Source organism: Anarrhichthys ocellatus, unplaced genomic scaffold (genome assembly GCF_004355925.1).
Source record: "Anarrhichthys ocellatus isolate YVR2014 unplaced genomic scaffold, GSC_Weel_1.0 scaffold24, whole genome shotgun sequence".
Classification (NCBI taxonomy): domain Eukaryota; kingdom Metazoa; phylum Chordata; class Actinopteri; order Perciformes; family Anarhichadidae; genus Anarrhichthys; species Anarrhichthys ocellatus.
The window spans coordinates 9,267,895-9,288,954 of NW_022280054.1; the positions used below are offsets into that span (position 1 = coordinate 9,267,895).

The 21,060-nt window shown below is 41.4% G+C and overlaps 3 protein-coding genes and 1 long non-coding RNA gene across 9 annotated transcripts; 2 read left to right on the forward strand and 2 right to left on the reverse strand.

Annotated features, from left to right (window-relative positions):
* The first annotated feature begins 87 nt into the window (after positions 1-87).
* Positions 88-4,360, forward strand: ccnp (cyclin P). 2 transcript variants are annotated; one of them, XM_031861173.1, is made up of 9 exons: positions 88-721; positions 1,383-1,508; positions 1,839-1,914; positions 2,110-2,285; positions 2,394-2,492; positions 2,904-3,059; positions 3,313-3,471; positions 3,555-3,733; positions 3,807-4,360. In XM_031861173.1, the coding sequence occupies exons 1-9, from the start codon at positions 668-670 to the stop codon at positions 3,973-3,975; spliced, it is 1,194 nt and encodes a 397-aa protein (XP_031717033.1). In that variant the 5' UTR covers positions 88-667; the 3' UTR covers positions 3,976-4,360. The 2 variants fall into 2 exon arrangements, with proteins under 2 accessions (XP_031717033.1, XP_031717034.1); XM_031861174.1 differs by having other exon boundaries at positions 2,113-2,285.
* A 600-nt stretch (positions 4,361-4,960) lies between these two features.
* Positions 4,961-10,161, forward strand: LOC116390907 (CLOCK-interacting pacemaker). 4 transcript variants are annotated; one of them, XM_031861048.1, is made up of 4 exons: positions 4,961-5,149; positions 6,875-7,057; positions 7,396-7,586; positions 8,230-10,161. In XM_031861048.1, exons 2-4 carry the CDS (start codon positions 6,883-6,885, stop codon positions 9,166-9,168), a joined length of 1,305 nt encoding a protein of 434 aa, XP_031716908.1. In that variant the 5' UTR covers positions 4,961-5,149; positions 6,875-6,882; the 3' UTR covers positions 9,169-10,161. The 4 variants fall into 4 exon arrangements, with proteins under 4 accessions (XP_031716908.1, XP_031716905.1, XP_031716906.1 ...); XM_031861045.1 differs by lacking the exon at positions 4,961-5,149 and adding an exon at positions 5,165-5,991; XM_031861046.1 differs by lacking the exon at positions 4,961-5,149 and adding an exon at positions 5,165-5,896.
* A 439-nt stretch (positions 10,162-10,600) lies between these two features.
* On the reverse strand, positions 10,601-20,751 carry LOC116390867 (sodium- and chloride-dependent GABA transporter 2-like). Its single transcript, XM_031860984.1, has 14 exons — positions 20,622-20,751; positions 20,410-20,544; positions 14,408-14,548; positions 13,877-13,964; positions 13,639-13,771; positions 13,420-13,554; positions 13,241-13,344; positions 12,994-13,118; positions 12,435-12,547; positions 12,207-12,344; positions 11,993-12,095; positions 11,317-11,417; positions 11,049-11,219; positions 10,601-10,696 (listed from the first exon to the last, which is right to left on the reverse strand). Exons 2-14 carry the CDS (start codon positions 20,426-20,428, stop codon positions 10,601-10,603), a joined length of 1,467 nt encoding a protein of 488 aa, XP_031716844.1. The 5' UTR covers positions 20,429-20,544; positions 20,622-20,751.
* On the reverse strand, positions 16,481-18,154 carry LOC116390909 (uncharacterized). Of its 2 annotated transcripts, none has more exons than XR_004213208.1 (3): positions 18,113-18,154; positions 17,480-17,573; positions 16,481-16,547 (listed from the first exon to the last, which is right to left on the reverse strand). It is a non-coding gene; the product is annotated as an uncharacterized LOC116390909 (long non-coding RNA). The 2 variants fall into 2 exon arrangements; XR_004213207.1 differs by having other exon boundaries at positions 17,480-17,550; positions 18,113-18,150.
* Positions 20,752-21,060: the final 309 nt, after the last annotated feature.

Sequence of the window (21,060 nt, forward strand, 5' to 3'; positions counted from 1 at the left end):
ACATTAAAACAACAAGATCTGGTATTCCTCCACCAGAATCAAATATCGGTCATCGTGGGAAGGCTTTGAAGCTGAATTTAGATAAATGTTTATGGAGGTAATATTTTCAAAAAGTCTTTATTGGCAGTTAAATTAATGTAGAAAATGTCTGAGGAAACCAGACTTTTTGTATGAATGCTCTTTGGGACGTTGCACTCTTGACCTCCGTATTTCTAAATAAACTGGTGCAGCCCTGATTATGACACTGTTATTTATAAGGTGCATTTTCAGGCTGTAGTAAGTATTGTTTAATTCAAATGCATAATATAGAAAAAGATTTACATCATCTTGTTTCCCTCGAACATGTAAAAGAAGGTGAATAAAACAAAATGTCTAGTTCACACTGAACCATAAGCCTGAACTTTAGGTCATTTCAACGTAACATAAACCTCGTTAGTCACGTGGAGCAAAACGTGGTTTTAATTTCTCAAAACGTCGACCGGAAGTCCTGATCCTAACCCGTCACCGGTGTCTCCCCCCCCAATCAGTGTGGCCCACCTGTCCGTCTTTATCAGCGGCTCTCTGTGCAGCATGGCGGCTCTCTCTCTGCTCCAGGCCTCCTCCTCCGACGCCCGTGGATAAGTAGCTGCAGCGGCCCGGCACGGGAACTACGTCTCCGGCTGTGCTCATGGCCAAGACTGGTTTCTGCGACTCCAAGCCCCTGCTGGACTTACACAAGAAGGTGAGCATCAGGGGGCTCAACAGACCCGGTCTCAATCAGTAGGTCCGAGGAAGATTTAAAATACAAAAAGTTTAGACATGTAGTGCTGCCCTACAGGTGCTTCAGCTGAGAAGTGCAACAGGGTATTCATATTTACCCCCTTTTGTTTTTAACTATTTCACTCAGTTCATATATATTCTTAATAATTAATGACTATTTATTGAGCAATCAGTTGGGAGATTAACTCCTCCATTAAAACTTTGTTCTCATCAATGAAACCTTTCTCAAGGTAACTCATGCTTTTTTTTCAGTTCCAGTTATGATCATACTCTTTTATTTTTTGCTTTACTTTGCCTACTGTTTCTCAAGCTCTACATACAGGCCTGCTCCATGTTTATGTTGTCAGGAAAGTAATTGCATTCACCTGTCATGAGCCCAGGTGACCCCGTGTCGCTGATTAGATAGCTGGAGTAGAAGCTGGGAGTGTTAATGACCTGAAGTGAGCCACTGTTTGAACACATTCATATTGTGGCATTACTGTCCACTGATAACTAACCCTCATACAGAGAATAAACTGCAGCAACCTGTAGTCGTCATCATCAAAGACAATAAAGAAGAGGTAATAAAGATGGCTAGGCCGTGATCACATCTGTGTCAATAAGACTTTCTGTTGTCCCTGCAGGCGGATGAGAGGCGAGCCCCGTTAAGAACCTGGTCCAATGCCTGCGGGCCCATAGATCGCTGGCAGCCGGTAGAAGTAGACGAGTCCAGGATGGCCCCTGTCAAAATGGAGCTAGAGCACAGATGGGTACATCTTCCTTCCTGCTTGTCATCTTCACCCAACATATTCTGCAGTGTCTCTAGCTCTTGTTATGACTTTAATTTTCCCGGCATATTAGTCTTAAGTGATGCCCTAAGAGATTAGTGAAAGGTCAGGATGTGACTGCCCTGCCCTTTGTTGCAATAGAAGCTATTTGTAATCCTCTCTAAATATGAGAAGTTGCGATCACTGTAATGTGGTTCAGAGCCTCAGCTAAGAGTGTTAAGTCTTTTTTCCTCTCTCTCTCTCTCACTCACTCACTCACATGGTCATAACAATCACAATTCAAAGTGTGTGTAAGGTGTTGTCTTTTTGCAGGAAAGGAGGTTATCGGCACAAACAAGTGAAGGCATCCTTATGGGCTTCCATGAAGACAGTTTTACACACTCAGCTGGTAGTGTAATCCATACCAAAGATTTTCAAAATAATACTGTAGTTTGGTTGTGTAAAATTATGTTATAGAAATACAAGCAGTCATTTTGCTGGATGAAATTAGGAATTCAGTGCTCAGATGGTTACTTTTATCATGTAAAAAATGATTTACTTGCGTGTTGCCTTTCTCCTCCTCGTCCTCCTTCATCCCGTGTAGCAGATGGGTGTGTGGAGGAGGAGCCCGTGCTTCTTTACCCTCATGGGCTGCAGGGTCTTCCCAGCCTGCAGGCACTGGTGCCCAGCTTGCTGCGCCACGAGGTGGAGACGGCACTGGAGAAACTGGACCTCATATGGGACCGAACGTACGCTTGGGATATGTTCTTGGATATGGCGGTGAGTGAGATCACATGATTGAGGGGCAGATTGGCACGAGCGCTGATCGCACTGAATCTCTTTAAATATTTAGCGTGTGCCTCCTGTTTTTCTGTTTTCACCCTGCAGAGAACTCAAACACGAAACTCTTTCCCCACCGCGGACCTGCCGCGGCATTTTACTGATGTCACTCGTTCTGTCCTGGTAGACTGGCTCATTCAAGTACATGTAAGTGCTCTTCTGAAGATGGAGGCTTTCCTCCAAGCTGGTCTCAATGGCCAGTTCATTTAAGGTCATGTCCTTGTTGCATATTGTGGCAAACCTGCAGCAAAAGGATTGCTCTCATTGGTATTGGTTGTGAAAAGTAATGCACAAAGTTAGATGGCCTGTCAGGAAAAAAATATGAGCTTTAAAAATGAATTAAAAGAATTTTAATGGAGAATATTCCTGCATTTGAGGATGTCTGGTTATCTTAGCTTACCATAGAGACAAGAAATACCCTGACTCTGTCCAAATATAACAAACCAGCGCCTCTAAAGCGCAATAATTAATATATCTAATTTGTTTAAACCCGTACAAGAAAGGTAAATTATAGATCTGTGGCTTTCAATCTTGATCGCCTGGTTTATTTCCTTCCAGGAGTTGATGCATTTTCAGGAAGAGACCCTCTATCTGGCCATACACCTCGTCAACCGCTCCCTGCGTGAGGTAAAGATCACCACGGTCAACCTGCAGCTCCTCGGCATGGTTTGCCTCTTCCTCGCTGCAAAGATGGAAGAGTGTCTCCTGCCCGAGGTAAGCTGGCTCAGCCCTCCCCAACTACAACGCTACACATTGTGTTAAACCTGACTGATTGTGTGTGCCGTCTGCTAACGTTTCTAAATAATCCATGATTGGTTTTTGTCGAGGTTTCACTTGATTTATTCTTATAGATTTACAGCTCTTAATCTTTATTAATTGAATGAATGTAGTAATAAGTAACGATCACACCTCTCTTCTCTAATAAAAGACTCATTTTATTTTATTGTGCTTCTTCTTCTTCTTCCAGGTGTCTGGACTCTGCTACTTGATGGACCACACCTACACGAAGCATCAGCTGCTGCGAATGGAGCGCAAGGTCCTCCTAGGGCTCAAGTTCGATTTGTCCTACTGCCCCCCTCTGCACTTCCTCCTCCTCCTCGCCTCGGTTGCTCGCTGCAGTGCCAAGGTAGATCTCCACTAACTCATTCTGTCAGCGAGGTTATTTTTTCGCAGTATGTAGAGATTTTGAAGTGTCATCTGTGCCACCAGGCGGTGTGGATGGCTCGGTATCTGCTGGAGCTGTCTCTCCTGGAGGGCCAGTGTGTGTTGTTTCTGCCCGTGCAGCTGGCAGGAGCGGCCCTCTGCGTGTCCCGCCAAGTTCTGCAGGAGCCCTCAACACCAGGAGGGGAGGCTGCATGGTGCCTGGCCTCCAGTGTCCATGTCGGCAGGTGTGTCTTGATTTATAAGATGGACTCTCATCCACTGTACCTGTCATTTAAAAAATCTGTGTGGTTTTTTCAGTGAGACCGCCCTGCTGAGGATCATGCACATTCTGGCCAATGCTGCAGCCAAGGCCCACACCCGTGAGACCTGTGCTAGTTTTATTAAATTCTCCTCCCCAGAGACTATGCAGGTCAGCAGGCACGCTGGTCTAAAGAACGCCGCTGGTCTGCTGGGTGTATGCACTTGACATTCCTGATTCGCAGAAACTAAATTATATGCCGAAGCTTCAAAGTAGAGATGCTAGACCAGTATCACTTGAAGACTTGACTCCCGTGTGGTCCAGGCCTCTGACCAAGGCTGTGTATTCTTTGCTGTGGATCCTGAAGAGTTGCCATGGAATTGGGTGAGGAAGAAGTATGAATAATGTTAATGCCAAATGTGGTCTTGACAAAGGATTGTATGCACTCTGCGTGTGTGATTTAGCTGACCCAGTGGCACACCTGTTTTATGTTCTTATCTTGCAGCCGATTTAGAAAATATTTGAATTGTATTGATGTGTCCTTGTCCTATGGGCTGTCTATCAAAGTTATTATGAACGTTTTAATGTAAAATAAAGTGTCTGCTGCAAAGTTTTTAAAGTTTCAGCTGTTTATTTTTGTACAGTTCCACGTGACAACAGCGCCCCCCTCTGGCTGCATGGCTGCATTGTTGGCCGTTCCTGCTCACACGTGCAATCACGCTGACACAGCCGACTGGCACTTTACAGAATGTTGGACGGCTGGTGCAGCATATATCAAGAGTGTCCCTTTGCAGGATTAGTTTTGTCCATCACCTATTCAGTTAGATTAGCTTTCAACAGTTATGTGTATGCAGCATGACTGAAGCAGGCAACTCGAGTTGCTGTGACTTTCCGTGAAACCTAATCTTTCACATTATTATAAATTAAAATATAAAGTGTTGTAGTGAGCCTCTTTGTTTATTGCACACTTGTTTATTGCACAATTGTTTTTCCGCCAACATTACTGTTACACGTGCGCTCCTTTCTGATTGGCTGTCGTAGTTGTCTCATGGTTCAATCGGCGTTTAGCTCGCGCAGGGAGATCATTTTTATTGTGTCTGGTGGGAGGTCCAACCAGCAGCCGTCTGTGGGTTCAACTGAGGTAACGCGCACAATTGTCACCCCCCCCCCCCCCTCCTCCGTGTTTAATGGCGTCATTGGTAGCCACGTTTTGTTTGTCTTGTTAAGCCATGAGGTAGGGTCATTTAGATGTTTTGTTTTGTTTTGTCGCTCTTTTATTTTATATATATTTTTTTTTAACATTTCGCAGTCACGTTAAACAGCGGTGTCAAGCTAGCTAGGATTTAGCCACCGGGATTTCAAAACAAAAGCGAGGAAGCTGCCACTTTTGGATAAACGTTCGGTAAGAACTGGTTAATAATATTAAAACCAAGAGGATTGTGTATTACACTAAATACTATCGGACTAGGTGGTATTCTATATAAAATCCCCCTTGTGCTTGTACGTGTGAGTTTTATTTTGAAACCAACCGGATAAGATTTCCTCAGCCCTGACCAGCTTGACAGACATCGCCTTATGTCAGCGCGACTCACTGTACTCTTATCTCATGGCGTAGGTTATTTAACAAAGAGAGGAAAATGAAACTATTGTATTTCACTGTAACCGACGGACAACAATTTAAACATGACACTGCGGGTTAACCGTAGCGTTTCTCAGTGCTTCAAGAGCGCGCGCAAGTGGGGAAACGACCATTACTGGAAATAATGGGCTTGTTTCACATTTGAAGGTAAGTTTTTCACTGCAGACAGAGGGAGATGGGGAATGTTTTGGCTTTGGAAAATACGTAATATCGCTGAATCTCTATACTTTCTATTCAAGCGCTTACTTTCTCGTCACATGCGTCTGTCGGCCTGTTAACGACGCGTGATGTTTAAAATGTCGACAAACTACTTTGGTGTGTGTGTGTGTGTGTGTGTGTGAGAGAGAGTGTGATGCGGCCAGTGTGAGAGAGGAAGTGTATTTCCAAGTTGAGTGTTGCATAACAGGGTTGGAAGGAGGAGGAGGGGTGCTGCTGTTTCAGCTGAGATGTGCTGCCTTCAGGGACCCACTGCCTCTGTGCTGCCTTCAGGGACCCACTGCCTTCTGTGATGTATGAGGCACAAATGACCGAAACAAAAAAAAGTTTGACGTACTTCCAGGATAGCGGACATTTTCTATGAAAGGGATACCTGGTGTTTATCGAAGGTGGAGAACACTGGACAGCCGATCATAAATGTCAAAATATCACTTTAAATCTTAGTGTACAACTCTTCCACTGAAGAGATTTCCATGTTGATGCAGTGGAGAAAACGTGTGAATATGAAGTGCATGGCTGCATTGTTGACACTGTAGAGACACATCACTCATACTCCTAATGGAGAACACAGAGCAGTATCGTGTGCTACTCAGGGTGGACTATAAAGAGGTAGTGTAACTGATCATTTCCACAGCTGATGTACAATCTGTTCTTCAGTATTTGGATTTGCACTTTGATCTTCAGATACAGTAATCCAGCTCCTTGGAGAGGACCCAAGTACACACCAAAAAGCAAGGGGGAAAAAACCCAATCAAAATCCACTGACTGCTTCACAAATTGTCGTTTCTGTAACTGCAAGTAATGACTAAAACCTGCTTTTTATTTGGTGTAACAGGCTCTCTGTTGACTCAAAACAACTCGTGACCCATGCATTCCTTTGTCTTCATGTGTGTACATGCACGACAACAGTGGGAAAAGTGTTCATACAAATGGGCTTATTTGTGTGTTCACCTCTGTTTATTGTTGTCTAGGGCCTCTTTAATGACGGTGCACTCAATGTTCATTGCTTCAAATGACACCAGTATGACATCAAAAAACGTGATGTTTTGCATCTAAATTCATTCTAAAATAAAAGAGAATGTTCTATACAGACGGCAATTAGAGGCTGGATCGTATCCCAGAATGCAGTGGGTGTTAGTTACGGTGCAACCTGGGCAGGTCACCGGTCCGTCACAGCGCCAACACGGACCTCTGACTCACGAGAGCAACATTTATTTTTGTTTTTATGCCGTCATTAAGTGACAGACCAAACATTGTGTGTTCTCTCATTAGGGTCCAGTATGCCGAAGGAACAGCCTTGCTCGGGCGAGCGCACTTCTTGTGCCACATCCAGCAAGAATGCTAAAAATAAGAGCAACCGTCCGACTCTGCTGGCAATGCGTGGTGCCAAAGACGCGGACGACTCCAGCGGGACGGCCTCCTGCTGCAGCTCAGAAAAAGACTCTGGCTACTCTGGTGAGTAAATATGTAACCAGAGCAAGACGATTTGCCAAGTTTTGTCCTCGACTGGTATTTTCCACACACACCCATTTATCTTCACAAGTCAGCCCAGGTGGTATAATAAAAGCTGAATGGGACAAACAGTGCAGTACATGATTGATAGGACATTCTTTACTTGTAATGAAAACAAGGTTATTGTGCTGACTGTCGGGTTTAATTTGGTTACATCCCCATCAGATAAAGTGTGAAGTTATTTTTATTCTTAATATTCTAACACTACCAGCCTACGTCACAAAAGCAGTCTCTTCGAGCATGGCTTTACTCTGTCAGCCGGCATGTATTTCTTCCAACAGATGGGCAGCAGACGGATGTGGAGGACCAGTGGAGCAACAGAAGCCAGTGCAGAGGCGGCGAGCGTGCAGAACCTTCACAGCCGGGACTGAATATCGATCTTCGGCGCGGGAATCCTGGGAAACCTCCCTTGATGCCAGCAGACCGCGGGCTGCCACCCATCTACATAATCAATAACATTGTGATTAAGCAGGTAAGAGTTTTCTTAATGCATCTACCGATCAAAAAATGTGGGGGGGGGGGCATTGGGATTGGCCCACACGTGTGACTACGTCTGGGTTTCAAAATAAGGTGTTGACACAGGGTATGGAAATCAGATGAATTGGATTATATTCACAAAAAGTATAAAACATGTTACCTTTGTCCCTTATAGATTAAAAACAAAACAATACCGCTCAATTGTGAGGGAAATGTCTTGATTTGGAAAACTATATGCAGACACAAAACCAAGCATTTTTATTCTCTGACTTTAGAGATATTTCAAAGTAAAAGTCCCATATTTGTAGCTTGAAATAGCTCTGACTGCTTGAGGTGCTATAGAAGCATTGCTCCATCATCTTTGATTTACAATGACTTGATTTGACTTCAGGACATCTCTGACTACATACAGGCTAAAAATAAAACATTTTTAATGTATCAATTTAGAGATTTTCCAAAGTAAAAGTCTCCAGAAGTGTGTGATTTAACTTTTTCCAATGGTCTCGCAATAAATAGTCGAATCCCAATACTTAAAAATTGCGATACATGATAGTATTGAATCTGGAGATAAACATATCGTCCCCTAGTGTTTAATCTATGTCTCGTACTTTCTTCCTTCTTCCTCCCTGTCCCACCAGCCGGACATGATCCAGAAAAGAGATCAGCTGCCGCAGAGAAATGGAAGCAGGGAACCCAGCGCTGCCCACATGATCCTTTTCCAGCAGCCTAGCATGCTGCCGGCCGCTCGACAACTCCACGAGCCTTTGTCCCTGAGTTCCAACGGCACAAGGAAGAAAACAAATGATACCTACCTGCCCATTCTCAACTCCTACCCACACATTGCCCCACTACCCAGCAAGAAGCCGCCTGATAAATCTTCACCGTACGAGGAATCACAGAATCTCAGCAAGAGAGTCTGCACAGAAGTTGATGACACGCCTGTGACCAGGAGTCCACCTGAGCAGCACCTTTATGAGCAACCCAAATCAGCAGCCTTAACCTCCAGGCTGCCGTGTTCCTCTTCAACCCCAGAGCTTCCCTCCTCCTCTTCCAGTCCCACTGCTGTCTCCTTGAGCCAAACCTCCGTCCTCAAAACCAGAGGACTTCACAGAAACGGCTCCACCAGAACTCGCCAACACCGTTTCCTCAACACAGTGGAGATCCTGAGACAGTCGGGTCTGTTGGACATAACGCTGCGAACGAAGGAGCTGCTGCGGCAGAGCAACGCCACCGAGCGGGACATTGCGCAGCTCCGCGAGCACACGGAGCTTCTGTGCCAGGCCGTAAGCAACCCCAGCTGTACCTGGAAACATCTACACCGAGCAATGGCCGAGTCTGGCAGCTACCCCAACATTAAAACCCTGCAAATCCCATGTTATCCGGACTCTGCCAGTCAACCAGCGAGAGTTTCCACAGGCCACAGCAATGGGCCACTAGGGGCTGAGAGCTCAGCGGTGCCGCCGCCGTCTTGCCTTCTCACGACCGTACGGGACTTAAACTCAGGCAGGGAGCTCCAGGCCGGAGGTAAATCGTCAGAGAAAGACACCTTCATGCCTCCCGACAGTTCTACCGACTAGCACAATCTGCAGTGCCTTCTTAAAGGGAGAGCGAGTATTCAGGGCTATTTTTGGTTATTATGTGTGGCTTTAACGGTTCATCCCTGGTTATTTAAACTTAGTTTGATAGGGACAGCAAAATATCTCTGCGGGTCAATGGGAAACCAACAATCACTCGTACTTATTGTACATGTGGGAGTACGTGTTTGGTTTGCGGATGTTTAACGTTTTTCACCAGATTTAATTCTCTTAAGTGCAATTCAGGATACCACTTTTATAGAACCACTCAGATGTGTCTCTGCTTGTGGGCTACTTAAAGGATTATGTGAGAATAATATGTCTCCGCGGGAGGCAGAGGAAATTGGCTTTATTTGGTTTAATTGGTTTCGTTCTCACGACAGACCAAAGGATGAGTATAGCAGACAAAACAAGGTGATGAACAAGGTTGGTGCCTTCAAAACCACGAAGCTAAAAGGCTCCCAGCAAAATGTCACTTTCAGGAAACATGTAGCACTTGAGGCACAACTCTGCGCTCAATGCTGCAGAGAACATCTCTGTTACATCACAAGCTGCAGCACACTGGACTGCCGCAAGGACTTCTGTCCAAATACTTGTCAACCAAGCCTTAATTGCTCTTTTTCACTCTATATTTTTGCCGTTACATCATTGTCCCGGGTTCTCATACCATACAAATACAGCACACATCATATTTGAACAGAAGAATTCAACTCAGCATCTCAAAGATAATCAGTAAAATGGTTTCCTCTCATGTGGTCATGTGTTAGTACGGTTTGCATTGTGAATTTGATTGTACGACAGTGTTTAAGTATGAAAGTACGTTGCTTAAGTGGTTATCATCGTGTGATAAGTGAATTATTTGTCATCTTATTTTTTTGTGCTTATATGCATATGACAGACATCGCTTCCAACGCATTTCTGAAAAGTGTTTCACATTGTATTTTTCATAATTTCAAGGTATTTAAATAAAGCAATATCTGAGGAATATACTCTGTCATTGTAGTATGCGAGTCTTTTTAAATTGAGCCCCGTTATGGTAATATGTTGATGATGGAGAATATTTCCTGTGATGTATTTTCAATATATATTTCTAGAATCTCTTAAAAACAGCATAAATCTCAGACATACTGTAGACAGTTAACAACTATAAATGTTCAAGTTTATTTTGATTAAAATAAGAATCTGATTACGATGTGACTCGTACAATTATCTTTGCAAAAATATTACTGTAACACTTGGAGTTAAAAGCCAGCATTATTGAGATCAGATAAATAAGACACGTCGTGCTTGTCTTTGAATTATAGACTAAACAAATACTATAAGAAATAAAGATCTAAAGATATAAGCAAAGAGATTCAAAAGGAAAATTGTCGTACACATACATTTAGATAAAGAGTTCAGGATCATTTCATGTTTGGTATCAACTGGAAGTGAGTCAGTGCAGATCTTCCCCTTTGACGTGCTGCAGCTCAGCTTCTTCCTTTTGGGTCAGTGAGAAGTCGGGGGCCGGTTGGCACAGATGATGGAAACGCTAAGAAAATTGAGAGAAGTATTCAGCAATAACTTGAAGCATTCATTCACGAAATAAGCAATATCACTGATGCTGCATGTTGGCTGTTGGTAGTTAGGATCCTTCATATTGGTGCAAACTAAAGAGAATGTAGCTTTTACTCTGAAAATCAACACTATACTTTCATCAATACACATAAACATTTCATACTTTTAAAGACCAACATGTTACAGCCTAATAATCCTAAAAATGACAACTCCTCTGACATACATTGCTCTTTTGCTTGTTATTAACACATACTCAATATAAACATTTTATGCACCGTGCGATTTATTGAATTAATTACTAAAAATCAATAACACAGTTGTCCCACCTGTCTCAGGTTCCCAGTCCCAGTTCCCAGTTTATACAGCGCCCATCCCGGCACAAGCAGGATGGAGGAAAGGGTCAGCATCCAGCCCAACACGTATGCCCAGGCTGGGTACACGTACCAGCGATTAAAAGTCAGAGGCTGATACCCAACTAAAGAACATATAAAAGAGACCTGAGAAAACAATACAAAAGAGGGATTCAGAAGTTATCCTGACATTTCAGTGTAAGAATATCTGGAGCATAAAAATCCAACATTGAAAGTCACTCACCAGTAAGACCAGTGGTGTGAGGTAAAGCCAGCAGATTTTAAAGAAAGGGTTGGCGTGAACACCTGTCATGTCCTTAATGATGGATAACAACCGATCTGCCCCTTTGTAGGAGATGAGGTTAGATGATCAGCACTCAATGACCACATCAGACTAATGTTTGAATGCCATTTAAAGGGGAACTTCTCTAATATTCTCACATAGTCTGAGAACATAATCACAAGGATGTGTAGAAACATTGTCTGAGAGGAGAGATGCGTGGACCGAGCCCAAACTGTGTGTCTGTTGCTAGGGATACTTAATCAATTCTTGTGTTTTGTGAAACCATAGATCTATGTTTTTTATGCTTTGATGCTTGACTTATTAAATTGTTAATACTTATAGATCGTCTACCGTCTTCTGTTCATCGAATGTAATTCCAATCAAACGATCTGCGTGGGGTCCTTCTGAAGGTGTAGTCTTTTGGAGTCAGATTATACGGTGGGCTTTTTGCCCGAGGGTAAATCCCCAACAGCTGTCATCAGGGTTTTGATGCATTATGGGAACTCCATGCATTTTTAGAACTCAAGGGACTAAAAGTCATCATATCTCAGCCTCTGCTGCTTTGATTTCGATCTTACCCACAACTTTATTTTGGTCCTTTATGAAACTGCCCATTTTAAAAAAGCAGTATACCTACCAAATATCCATGCCAGTGCCACGACTTCAAACACGCAGAGAAAGAGGATGCAGGCGCCGTTACAAGCGAAGTAGTCAAACATCTGGAACACGTACATTCCTCCCTGGAGACAACAGCAAAGACATTGTTTTGACATGGTTTTATTCATTTTACTAGCAATAGCATGCAACACACTGCTAATAAATGTACATACTGTATAATACTAAATACTGACCTCGGTGACCATGACAAGCTGAGAGAAGAAGCATGTGAGGCAGAAGAGGAGGAGGAAAGATTCCCGCCGGCCTGCTCTGCGCATCACCGTGGGAAACATATCGATGATGGATGTCATCACCACCTCCATGGCAACAAACTGTACAGAGACAGCACAACACACAATAAGCACATTGACAAATGTGAATTTCTTTTCCTCCATGAAGAGTTCATTAAAAGTACATCTTACTTGTGTGTCCAGACCCAGGAGGATGAGCATGACAAAGAAGCAGATGGACCACAGTTGGGGCAGAGGCATCATGGCTACAGCCTGAGGGTATGCAATGAACGCCAAGCCTGGACCTGGAAAGCAACAAAGCCAGATTCGTCCCCGTCTATTATCTGCCTTTGTTGTTTAACCAATTCAGCATTGATATTTAGCATTTCACCCATTGTGGACTAGCGGTGAAAGAAGTACTCGGATCCTCCGATTTAAGTACCAATACAACTGTGTAAAAATACTCAATAACAAGTAAAAGTCCTGCAGTCAAATTCCTACTTCAGTGAAAGTACTTGCGCTGTGGTAAAATGACTTAAACATTATATTTGACGTATTAGATTCTTGACTAGTGGTCACAAGATAAATTTGAATGTTTGTGAAGCGATTCGTGTGTGAAGAAGAAAGAAAAAACGAAGTTCTCATGCACAAATCTGTCTTTGTTTTTGGATTTCTTTGATTTTAGTTTTTTTTTATGGTAAAATATTGGATACTTTGCATCTTTCTGTATACCTCTGATGACTTGCTTTACCTGACTCGGCCACTTCTGAAATGGGAACGCCCTGCTCGTGAGCCATGAATCCCAGCACAGAGAAGACTGCAAACCCAGCTACCACACTGGTAACACTGTTCAGCAAACACAGCCACAGACAGTCTCTGCAAAACACGTGTGTGCACTCTATAAATTCATAGCATGTAGATACATTTTAAAAATGTTATTGCATAACTCTGATGTCAGAGTTGTTGTCACACTCAGTCAAACATCGAGTAATACTCACTTATAGCAGTTGTTGTTGTAGGTGTTGTAGCTGCCTAGCACGGTTAAGGAGCCCACACCCACGCTGTATGAGAAGAGGATCTGAGCCCCAGCCTCCATCCAAACCTGTTTCAACAAAGCAACAGTGAGGAAAGTTGTCCATGAACTTCACACTGTTACAGTACACAATGAATCTCCTACCCGAGAGTCTGCGAGTTGCGAGGGTTCAGGCAGAAGATAATACAGTACTCCTTCTAGAGCCCCAGGAAGAGTGAGTCCACGGATCAACAGAATAACCAACATCACATATGGGAAGGTTGCAGTAAAATACACCACCTGGGGAAAAAAGTCAACCGTTTAAGGCATTTAGAGATACAACTTTATACATTTTCACCACAGTTTTAGGGCTTATTTAAATACCTTTCCTGTAGACTTGACCCCTTTCCAGATGCAGAAGTAGCAGATGATCCACATCGCAATCAGGCACAACATCACATCCCATCTGATGCTGCCTATCTCCTCAATCCCACTTGAGATACCAAGCACTCGCTGTCTAGAAGGAACAAAAGATCAACAAATGTGTTTTATTGAGACGTATCAGGACTCATTTTGGCACATTTAAATCAATCTAGAGGCTTTAGTATATCCGTATACATACTCCCAGAACTCTGTGGCAGCAAAGGTTGTGTTAGTATGGTTGGTCCAGTTCAAGGTTTTATTTTGTGTGGAAAGGTCTATGCAGTTATCTGAAAGAATAGTGAGACAAAACACATTTTAATAGTCACAAAGCAGATGTAAAATGATCCTCTGTGGTTCTAGGGGGAGGTTGGTTCTTGGGCTTGGGACTTCAAATTTGCATTACAAGCTTTTGGTGTGGAGTTTAAAAGATGTAGACATTTACCAGCCAGGGAGGGTGACGTTAAATACGCTATCCAGTTGCATTATGGGTAATGTATAGGGTTCAATGGTTGACCCATATTAGGGGGTAAAAGTCAGAATATCTCTGCTTCTGTTGATTTCATTTTGACCATTGTTTCTAAATTATGTCTCTCACAAGTCTCCCAACTTTATGGAAGGTCTTTTAATTGACAGAAAAGTCACTGGAGTGTTGATATCTGTCATCATAACATAAATGTTAGTGCTCTGTTGTACAAGTCAACCTCAATGCATGTGACAGTGTCCATTTTACCTGTGTTCCAGTAGTTGTTGCAGCTGGCCCAGGGGAGCTGTGAGCTGAAGGAGAACACCAAGTAGAGCAAAGCCCAGGCCAGAATAATGATGTAGGTCATACAGCTGTACAAGATGATCAGCTGCCCGCCGTAGCCGATACCTGCAAGGCCACATAGACAAAAGTTAAGACATCCTAACATCCTCCACTTATCCATTAATCCGCTTAGAGTTTAGGGTCACTTACCCCGACTGACCCAATGTATCACTAAAACTGAGACTACTTTTCCATAATGATATATATCTATATAGATATAGATATATATAGATATAGATATATAAATACAAAATAACAAATGTGTAAAGCAAACTGAACAAAGAAACATTTTATTTTCTCGAAATTATCTCTGTGACTTCTCCAGAGTGAAATGTCACTTGATTTTACTATAAACATGAACAATTATTCAATTTTATTATTTTTTAAAAGGATCCAAATTGATGCAGCAGAACCAGATATATTTTTGTTTGATGCATTCTCCTTCTTTATAAATAATAAGTACAAAGTGGGCTGCAAAACTCTGGTAAGCTCAATTCTTTCTTACTCCAACTTTTAGTCCTCAGCCCCAACCCACGATTAGCAATGCCTAAGATTTTGCACAACTCGCTTTGGAGCAACAAAACGCTTTTATATATACTTTGATGTTATCCAATGCATACAGGTACATGCATGCATTTAACCCATCGTTTTAGACACTCAACATGCGGATAGTAGGAGCCAAGGATCGAACACCCAACCTTCTATCCACTGAGCCACACCCCCCCCCCCCCTCCTTTGTGAAACTATCAAAATGACACATTAAACTAATATGATGCATCAGCCGACAATAAAGCTAATTAATCATTCAGAGATTGTTTTTCTTCAATAAAGTCATCACACTCTAAAAAAAAAAAAAAAGTTGAGTATACTTAAAAAGGTTAAGTAACCAGCTGCACAGCTTTTTTTTGAGTATACTCAACTAAGGGCTAATGGGTTGTGTCAACTTAGGATAAGAAGTTAACTCAAGGTGCTATTTTAAGTTTGTCAAACTTAACATTACTATTCAGACCTACTTATGTACTTAAGTTAACATAACTTAAAATATGGAGTTTGATCCTCACGTCTACTCATGTACTTAAGTAAAGAACACTTGACATATCAAGTTGGAAAAACTTGAAATTGTGTGTTCTTATAGATTGAAAACATACATTAACAGCACTGCCCATTTTATGTTGAGTATACTCAAAAAAGCTGTGCAGCTGGTTACTTAACCTTTTTAAGTATACTCAACTTTTCTTTTTTACAGCCTTCATTTTTAATTAATTAGAAATGTACACCGTTAAAGAAAAGAAAAACATCTTAAAACACAAAATGTTTAATAACAATAAGTTATTTGCTTGCAAAACAATATTGTCTTTCAATTTCAACACTTGAATAGTAGACAGCAGGGGGTCAACATCCTTATAATCTCTACTTCACGCCATTTTAAACCCAAAGACACCGACTAAAGTTCTCTCCTAATACTCGGTCAAAACAAAAATAAATGCAAATATGTGTCTGCATGGCGCTATGTGGCAGTAACAACAATAAACTAAAATTAATATTAAATTATAATACACCTAAAGTGCAGGACCAGCAGTGGATAGTTCAGCTGTAATATACAAAGTAGTAAGGCAAATAATAAACTTGTTAAAATCTAATACTTAAGGGTGTTGACCAATTTGGTCAACTCATACCATCGGCATTTGGTCAAGTTGGTGACATTTCAGTCCCTCATGAAAATCTAGCCAAGACCATAGGCGTGGTTTAGATATGGCAGGCTACTTCAGCAAACTGTTCTTTAAGGCCTGAACCCAGGTAGAGCACTGGGTACCAAGGTTCACCTTTTGAATTACTTCAAAAATGTGTACCGTAAGTCCTTCGGATAGTCCAGGTTAAGAGCCTAGATGAGCCCAAACAAAAGGGCAAATGCGGTTGGGAAGTCGCATACATCCTCCAGGACACTCCGTTCCTCAATAACCAGCGCGATGCTTATTGTTGTTGGACTTGAGCAGACCCTCCCAACGCCATCTTCAACAACTGAGTATTCCAAGTTCAACTCCCTTGACACAAAATTCCTCCGGGTCTGTATTTTAAAGAAAAACAAGCATATAGAGACTTTCATAAATATTCACCCCCTATTTAAAGTTCTCTTTTTTTTCTCCTTCCCATTCTGTAACCATACATTTGAAAAGTCAAAATACATTTTTGGTTGGTAAATTTTCTGCAGATTTTAAAAACTAAAATATACCACTTTCATACCATATTCACCCCCTACACATTTGCATTATAGTATTTGAATATTTAAATATTCATACTCTGAATGTCGTGTCTTGTCATTAAATAAATAAATAGAGCAGAATACAGGGAAACATTTGCTCTCACTGTACAGGCTTCCTTCGATTCAATAAGTGACAAAAACCTGAAGGAACTGGAGCAAATCTGCCATTAAACAATGGACAAAATCACTCCAAATCTGCCAGATTCTTACCCTAAAGACATGTAGCGGCAAAGGGTGCTAATGGTGTGTAGGGGCTTTTTTAGTTTTATTTTCTTAAAAAGATTAGCAAACCAAAAAGGTATTTTGACTTTGAAAATGCACTGACAGAGAATGACTTTACAATTAAAAATATTGCAAAATATGTACATGCATCATTTTTAAGTCAGACAAATCTTCAACAGGTCTAAATACTTTCTGAATGCACTGTATACGAGGTCTCAAAACCCATGACTAATTTGGGCTTGGAATTATAAATGTTACCAGTAAATTTGAAGGAGAATTGCTGTTACAAAATGCAGGCACCACACTCGCATGTAACCTTGATGCTACAGTAATATTGCCAGTATTGGCGATATCACATGAAATGAAATGTTAAAAACTGTAAAGTTACACTTATTAAACTATTTAGGTGGAATAACAAAGTAACAGTGAAGTAGAAATGAGGGTTTGATGAAAGTTTGCATTTGTGTTTTCTTGCTCAATGTGCAACCTTAATGACATTGACACATTAGTCTTACCAGATATTTCTTCAGAAAGCCGTCCGGCTTCTCCATCAAAGAACGGTAGACCCCATAGAGCTGTAGACTTTCTGTGGGCAAGCACATCAGTTGTCTGAAAGATACAAAATGAAGATTAAAAATGTATATATTTATAATAATTATAATTCAAAAAATTCAATGCAAACTATAGAAGACAAAGGCATTTGGCAAAATGCTTCCAGCTCTGTAGCATGCATTTCAGGTCGGCTGTATTCACTAACTAAATGAACCCATATTTTACCACTGTATATATGGGCATCATGTTTTTGGACATAGCTTAAGGGTGAAAACACAATAACGCTCTCTTGCTTTTCATCTCCGAAATCACCAATTTGAAATGTCAATTAAGTCAAACAATACAATACACCTGTGAACATTAACGTGTATTCATATTTATTTTGTTAGACAAACTGGAATATTAAAGGGTGATCTGATGGTAAATGCTCTGCTCCAATGTTATGGTTTGCATAGTTGTCCGTTTTATAATTGATGTCTTGTGTCGGACTAAATAATTGTGAAAATGCCCCTCGTCTGTCCCCCAGTTTTTGGTCCCAGTTCAAATCTAATTGAGGACCCCTGCTATACCACATGCACTTCCTACTTATTGATTACCTGTTCATCAAAGTTGTCTAGAAGGATCCTCATGTCCTTTCCAAGTGTTCCGCGGCGTGATCTGTACAGCTTAATAAGCTGCGATGAGTGTGCATCCAATGATGACAGGAAGATCCTCTTCAGGTCCACTCGAGTAATTCTGTAGAACTCTGCACAACACAGTTTGCATGTAAAGAAACAATGATGCAAGTTTATGTTCAATTGTATAATTGTCCAAAGGCATTAGGTACATGCTGCTTTCTATTTCAGAACAACCAACAGTAGCCTGTGGATCATTGCACTCTGCAGGCAATTCTTCATCTGCTTCTGGTAGATCAGTTGGAGTTGTTGGCGATATTACAGATTATCTAAAATCATTAACACTGTAAGATTTGTACTTCCGGCTTACATGACTACTGAAGGACATTACTTGTAAATTCACAGTTTTTGAATAGACAACAAACAGTCACATGCTGCTTCAAATTAGCCCTGAGATGGCCTATGCATTTTTCTGGCACACAGAGGACCTTACAGTCACACAATTCACAACAAAATGTGACCTGCACTTTAGGTTTACCAGACTGTTTATGTACTCTTGAAAGGTGGGATTTTAACGCACCAGTTGTCTTGAAAGTTCAGGTGCTGTCTGTAGACAGGCACGGGAGTGGTTAGAATCACGCCTGGTAATGTCTGTAATGCTTTCAGAGGACATCTTGACTGGGGTGGAAAAACTTGCATCCAAATCCTATGAAGGAAAGATAAGAACATGTTAACAATGTGCATAGTTGTCAAAACTCCATGCAAATCTAACAGCTTCACACCCCCGTATTTTCAAAGTTGCTCAAAGATGGGCAATAAATATTGCCAAGGAGTAATGGTACATTTTTTACTAAAACAGAAAAGCAGTTTGCCATGATTTATTAAATGTACACTGAGAACTGAGAATTTAAAAGATGATTTCACTAACCTCTAACTATGTTTACCTTAAGTGTGTAAAGGAGCTATTTGCAAGTCATTAAAATGGTTTTATCATAATGACAAACAATACTATGAGTGATGGAAGGAAGGGGGTGACCACGAAAAGCAACAGACCTTTCATCCCCCTTTTGCTGAGTATTTTAAATGAGTATTTATGCATTATTTGTTTTGTATCATCAGGGAAGGAAAAGCATAGGTCAAGGAGTCTTACGAGTAACACAAATAAATGGGGTGCACAAAAGAACGGCGTGCTGCTTTAAGTCTACTTCATTACCTGGACTGTATCTAGTGCACCTTAATGGTACACGCGCGCGGGTAACTTAAACTATCAGCCCTCGAGTTTCAACGTCACCAACACTAACGAACGGCGAAGCACTTTGCAGCAACATGTTAGCTAGCTAACAAAAACCAACCAATGTAGCATACGGCGCTATAACGTTGTGCACGTGCATACAATGTAGTAACGTTAGCTTTAGCTAGTACAGACGTTAACTTTAATATGTGCAAATTCACTCGATGTGAAAAAATATTTGAAAAATAGGGTGGGGTCCGTCACGTTGTAAACTTCTTAATGTTAACTTTTGCATTAAAAAAAATAACAGGTTCGCTGACTAGCCCGTTAGCTAACACACTCCAGAACATACACAGCCTTACCTTGTTAATTTGTGCTTGAGGTAGACGGCATGCTGCAGCAACACTTGAGCTGGCGTGGCCCGGCGCGGAATTGCTATATCTAACCGAAGGTACTGGTGTAGCGCAGTGATTAGACGTTATTTTTCCTCTTCTTCTTCTTCTTCTTCTGGTTTTACGGCGGTTGGCGGGTTTTTTTCTCCTCTCTCTCTCTCTCTTTATTGAACATTGTCAACAGACATTCAGCAGATCATGAACATTCTTACACAAATAAGATTTAGGTATAAAAAGTAAATGTCAATCAAATGAAATCTAAAAAAATAAGGTATCTAAACATAATGATATTAAAAATCAAAGTATCTTAACAGGGGCTAAAGAAAATAATGTTTTATTTATTTTATTAAATTTATTAATTTGTTTTATTTTATTATTTAAAATATATAATTAAAATAGTATATATATATACACACATACATACATATATGTACATGTATATATTTACTAACATCTACCCATGCACAGTGGCCTTAGTTACCTCAGCAGATGCCCAAACCACTATGCTACGTTTTCTCGACTTAAAGGTTTCAGTGGACTGCACTCCTTATTAGTAAAGTTGACATTTTGAGTTAGCTCAACTTTTTTCAAAGGGATTTGTTGACTCAACTTTAAAAAAGGTGTTAGTACAACAAATTTGAAGTTGGACAGCATACCTTCTGCCAGAGGGCACATCTTCCTCCAGCAGGTGATGCCGCCTTCCTGGGTGTACTGGCCTACAGTTATCTCCAGCAGGAACAGGGGTACGCCACAGGTCACCACAAACACCAGATATGGCACCAGGAATGCACCTGAATTTACAAAGTGTACATCAATGCATACATGTACAAGAGATTTTAGGTAACGAGTGAACCTCATAGTTGCTTACCCCCTCCGTTTTTGTAGCAGAGGTAAGGAAACCTCCACACGTTGCCGAGACCGACAACGTTTCCCGCCACGGCCAGGAGAAACTCCACCTTGCTGCCCCAGTGTCCTCTCTCCTCCACCTCCACTTGCTTGCGTTTTGTGGCACATATTTTATTCAACATTCCCAAAAGCTCAGTCTGAACCCGATCGTCCTCTTAACCCATGCGCTTTGTGTGTCCATCTCTTCTTATATATTGCTTCTGTGTCATCTTGTAATGAGCAACTGCCTGACCAGTTAATCAGTTCAACATGGAAATGTCAATTATCGCCCAGGCTGAGCACAAGTTACAATATCTAAACGACAACTGATCAGAAAAGTCCAAATTCCTTGTTGTATAACACGGGATTTTTTATTTATCAAAAGGATCAAATCATTCTTTATAAATGTCTTCCTCTTGTGT

Coding starts and splice junctions, on each gene's coding strand:
- LOC116390907 (XM_031861048.1), top strand. CDS start 6,883: ATGCCGAAGGAACAGCCTTGCTCGGGCGAGCGCACTTCTTGTGCCACA. Junction 7,058..7,395: donor AAAAGACTCTGGCTACTCTG/GTGAGTAAATAT, acceptor TTCTTCCAACAG/ATGGGCAGCAGACGGATGTG. Junction 7,587..8,229: donor ATAACATTGTGATTAAGCAG/GTAAGAGTTTTC, acceptor CTGTCCCACCAG/CCGGACATGATCCAGAAAAG.
- LOC116390867 (XM_031860984.1), bottom strand. Junction 13,965..14,407: donor CAACAACTACTGGAACACAG/GTAAAATGGACA, acceptor CTATTCTTTCAG/ATAACTGCATAGACCTTTCC. Junction 11,220..11,316: donor TCACACCACTGGTCTTACTG/GTGAGTGACTTT, acceptor TTGTTTTCTCAG/GTCTCTTTTATATGTTCTTT.
- ccnp (XM_031861173.1), top strand. CDS start 668: ATGGCCAAGACTGGTTTCTGCGACTCCAAGCCCCTGCTGGACTTACAC. Junction 2,493..2,903: donor ACTGGCTCATTCAAGTACAT/GTAAGTGCTCTT, acceptor ATTTCCTTCCAG/GAGTTGATGCATTTTCAGGA. Junction 3,060..3,312: donor AAGAGTGTCTCCTGCCCGAG/GTAAGCTGGCTC, acceptor TTCTTCTTCCAG/GTGTCTGGACTCTGCTACTT.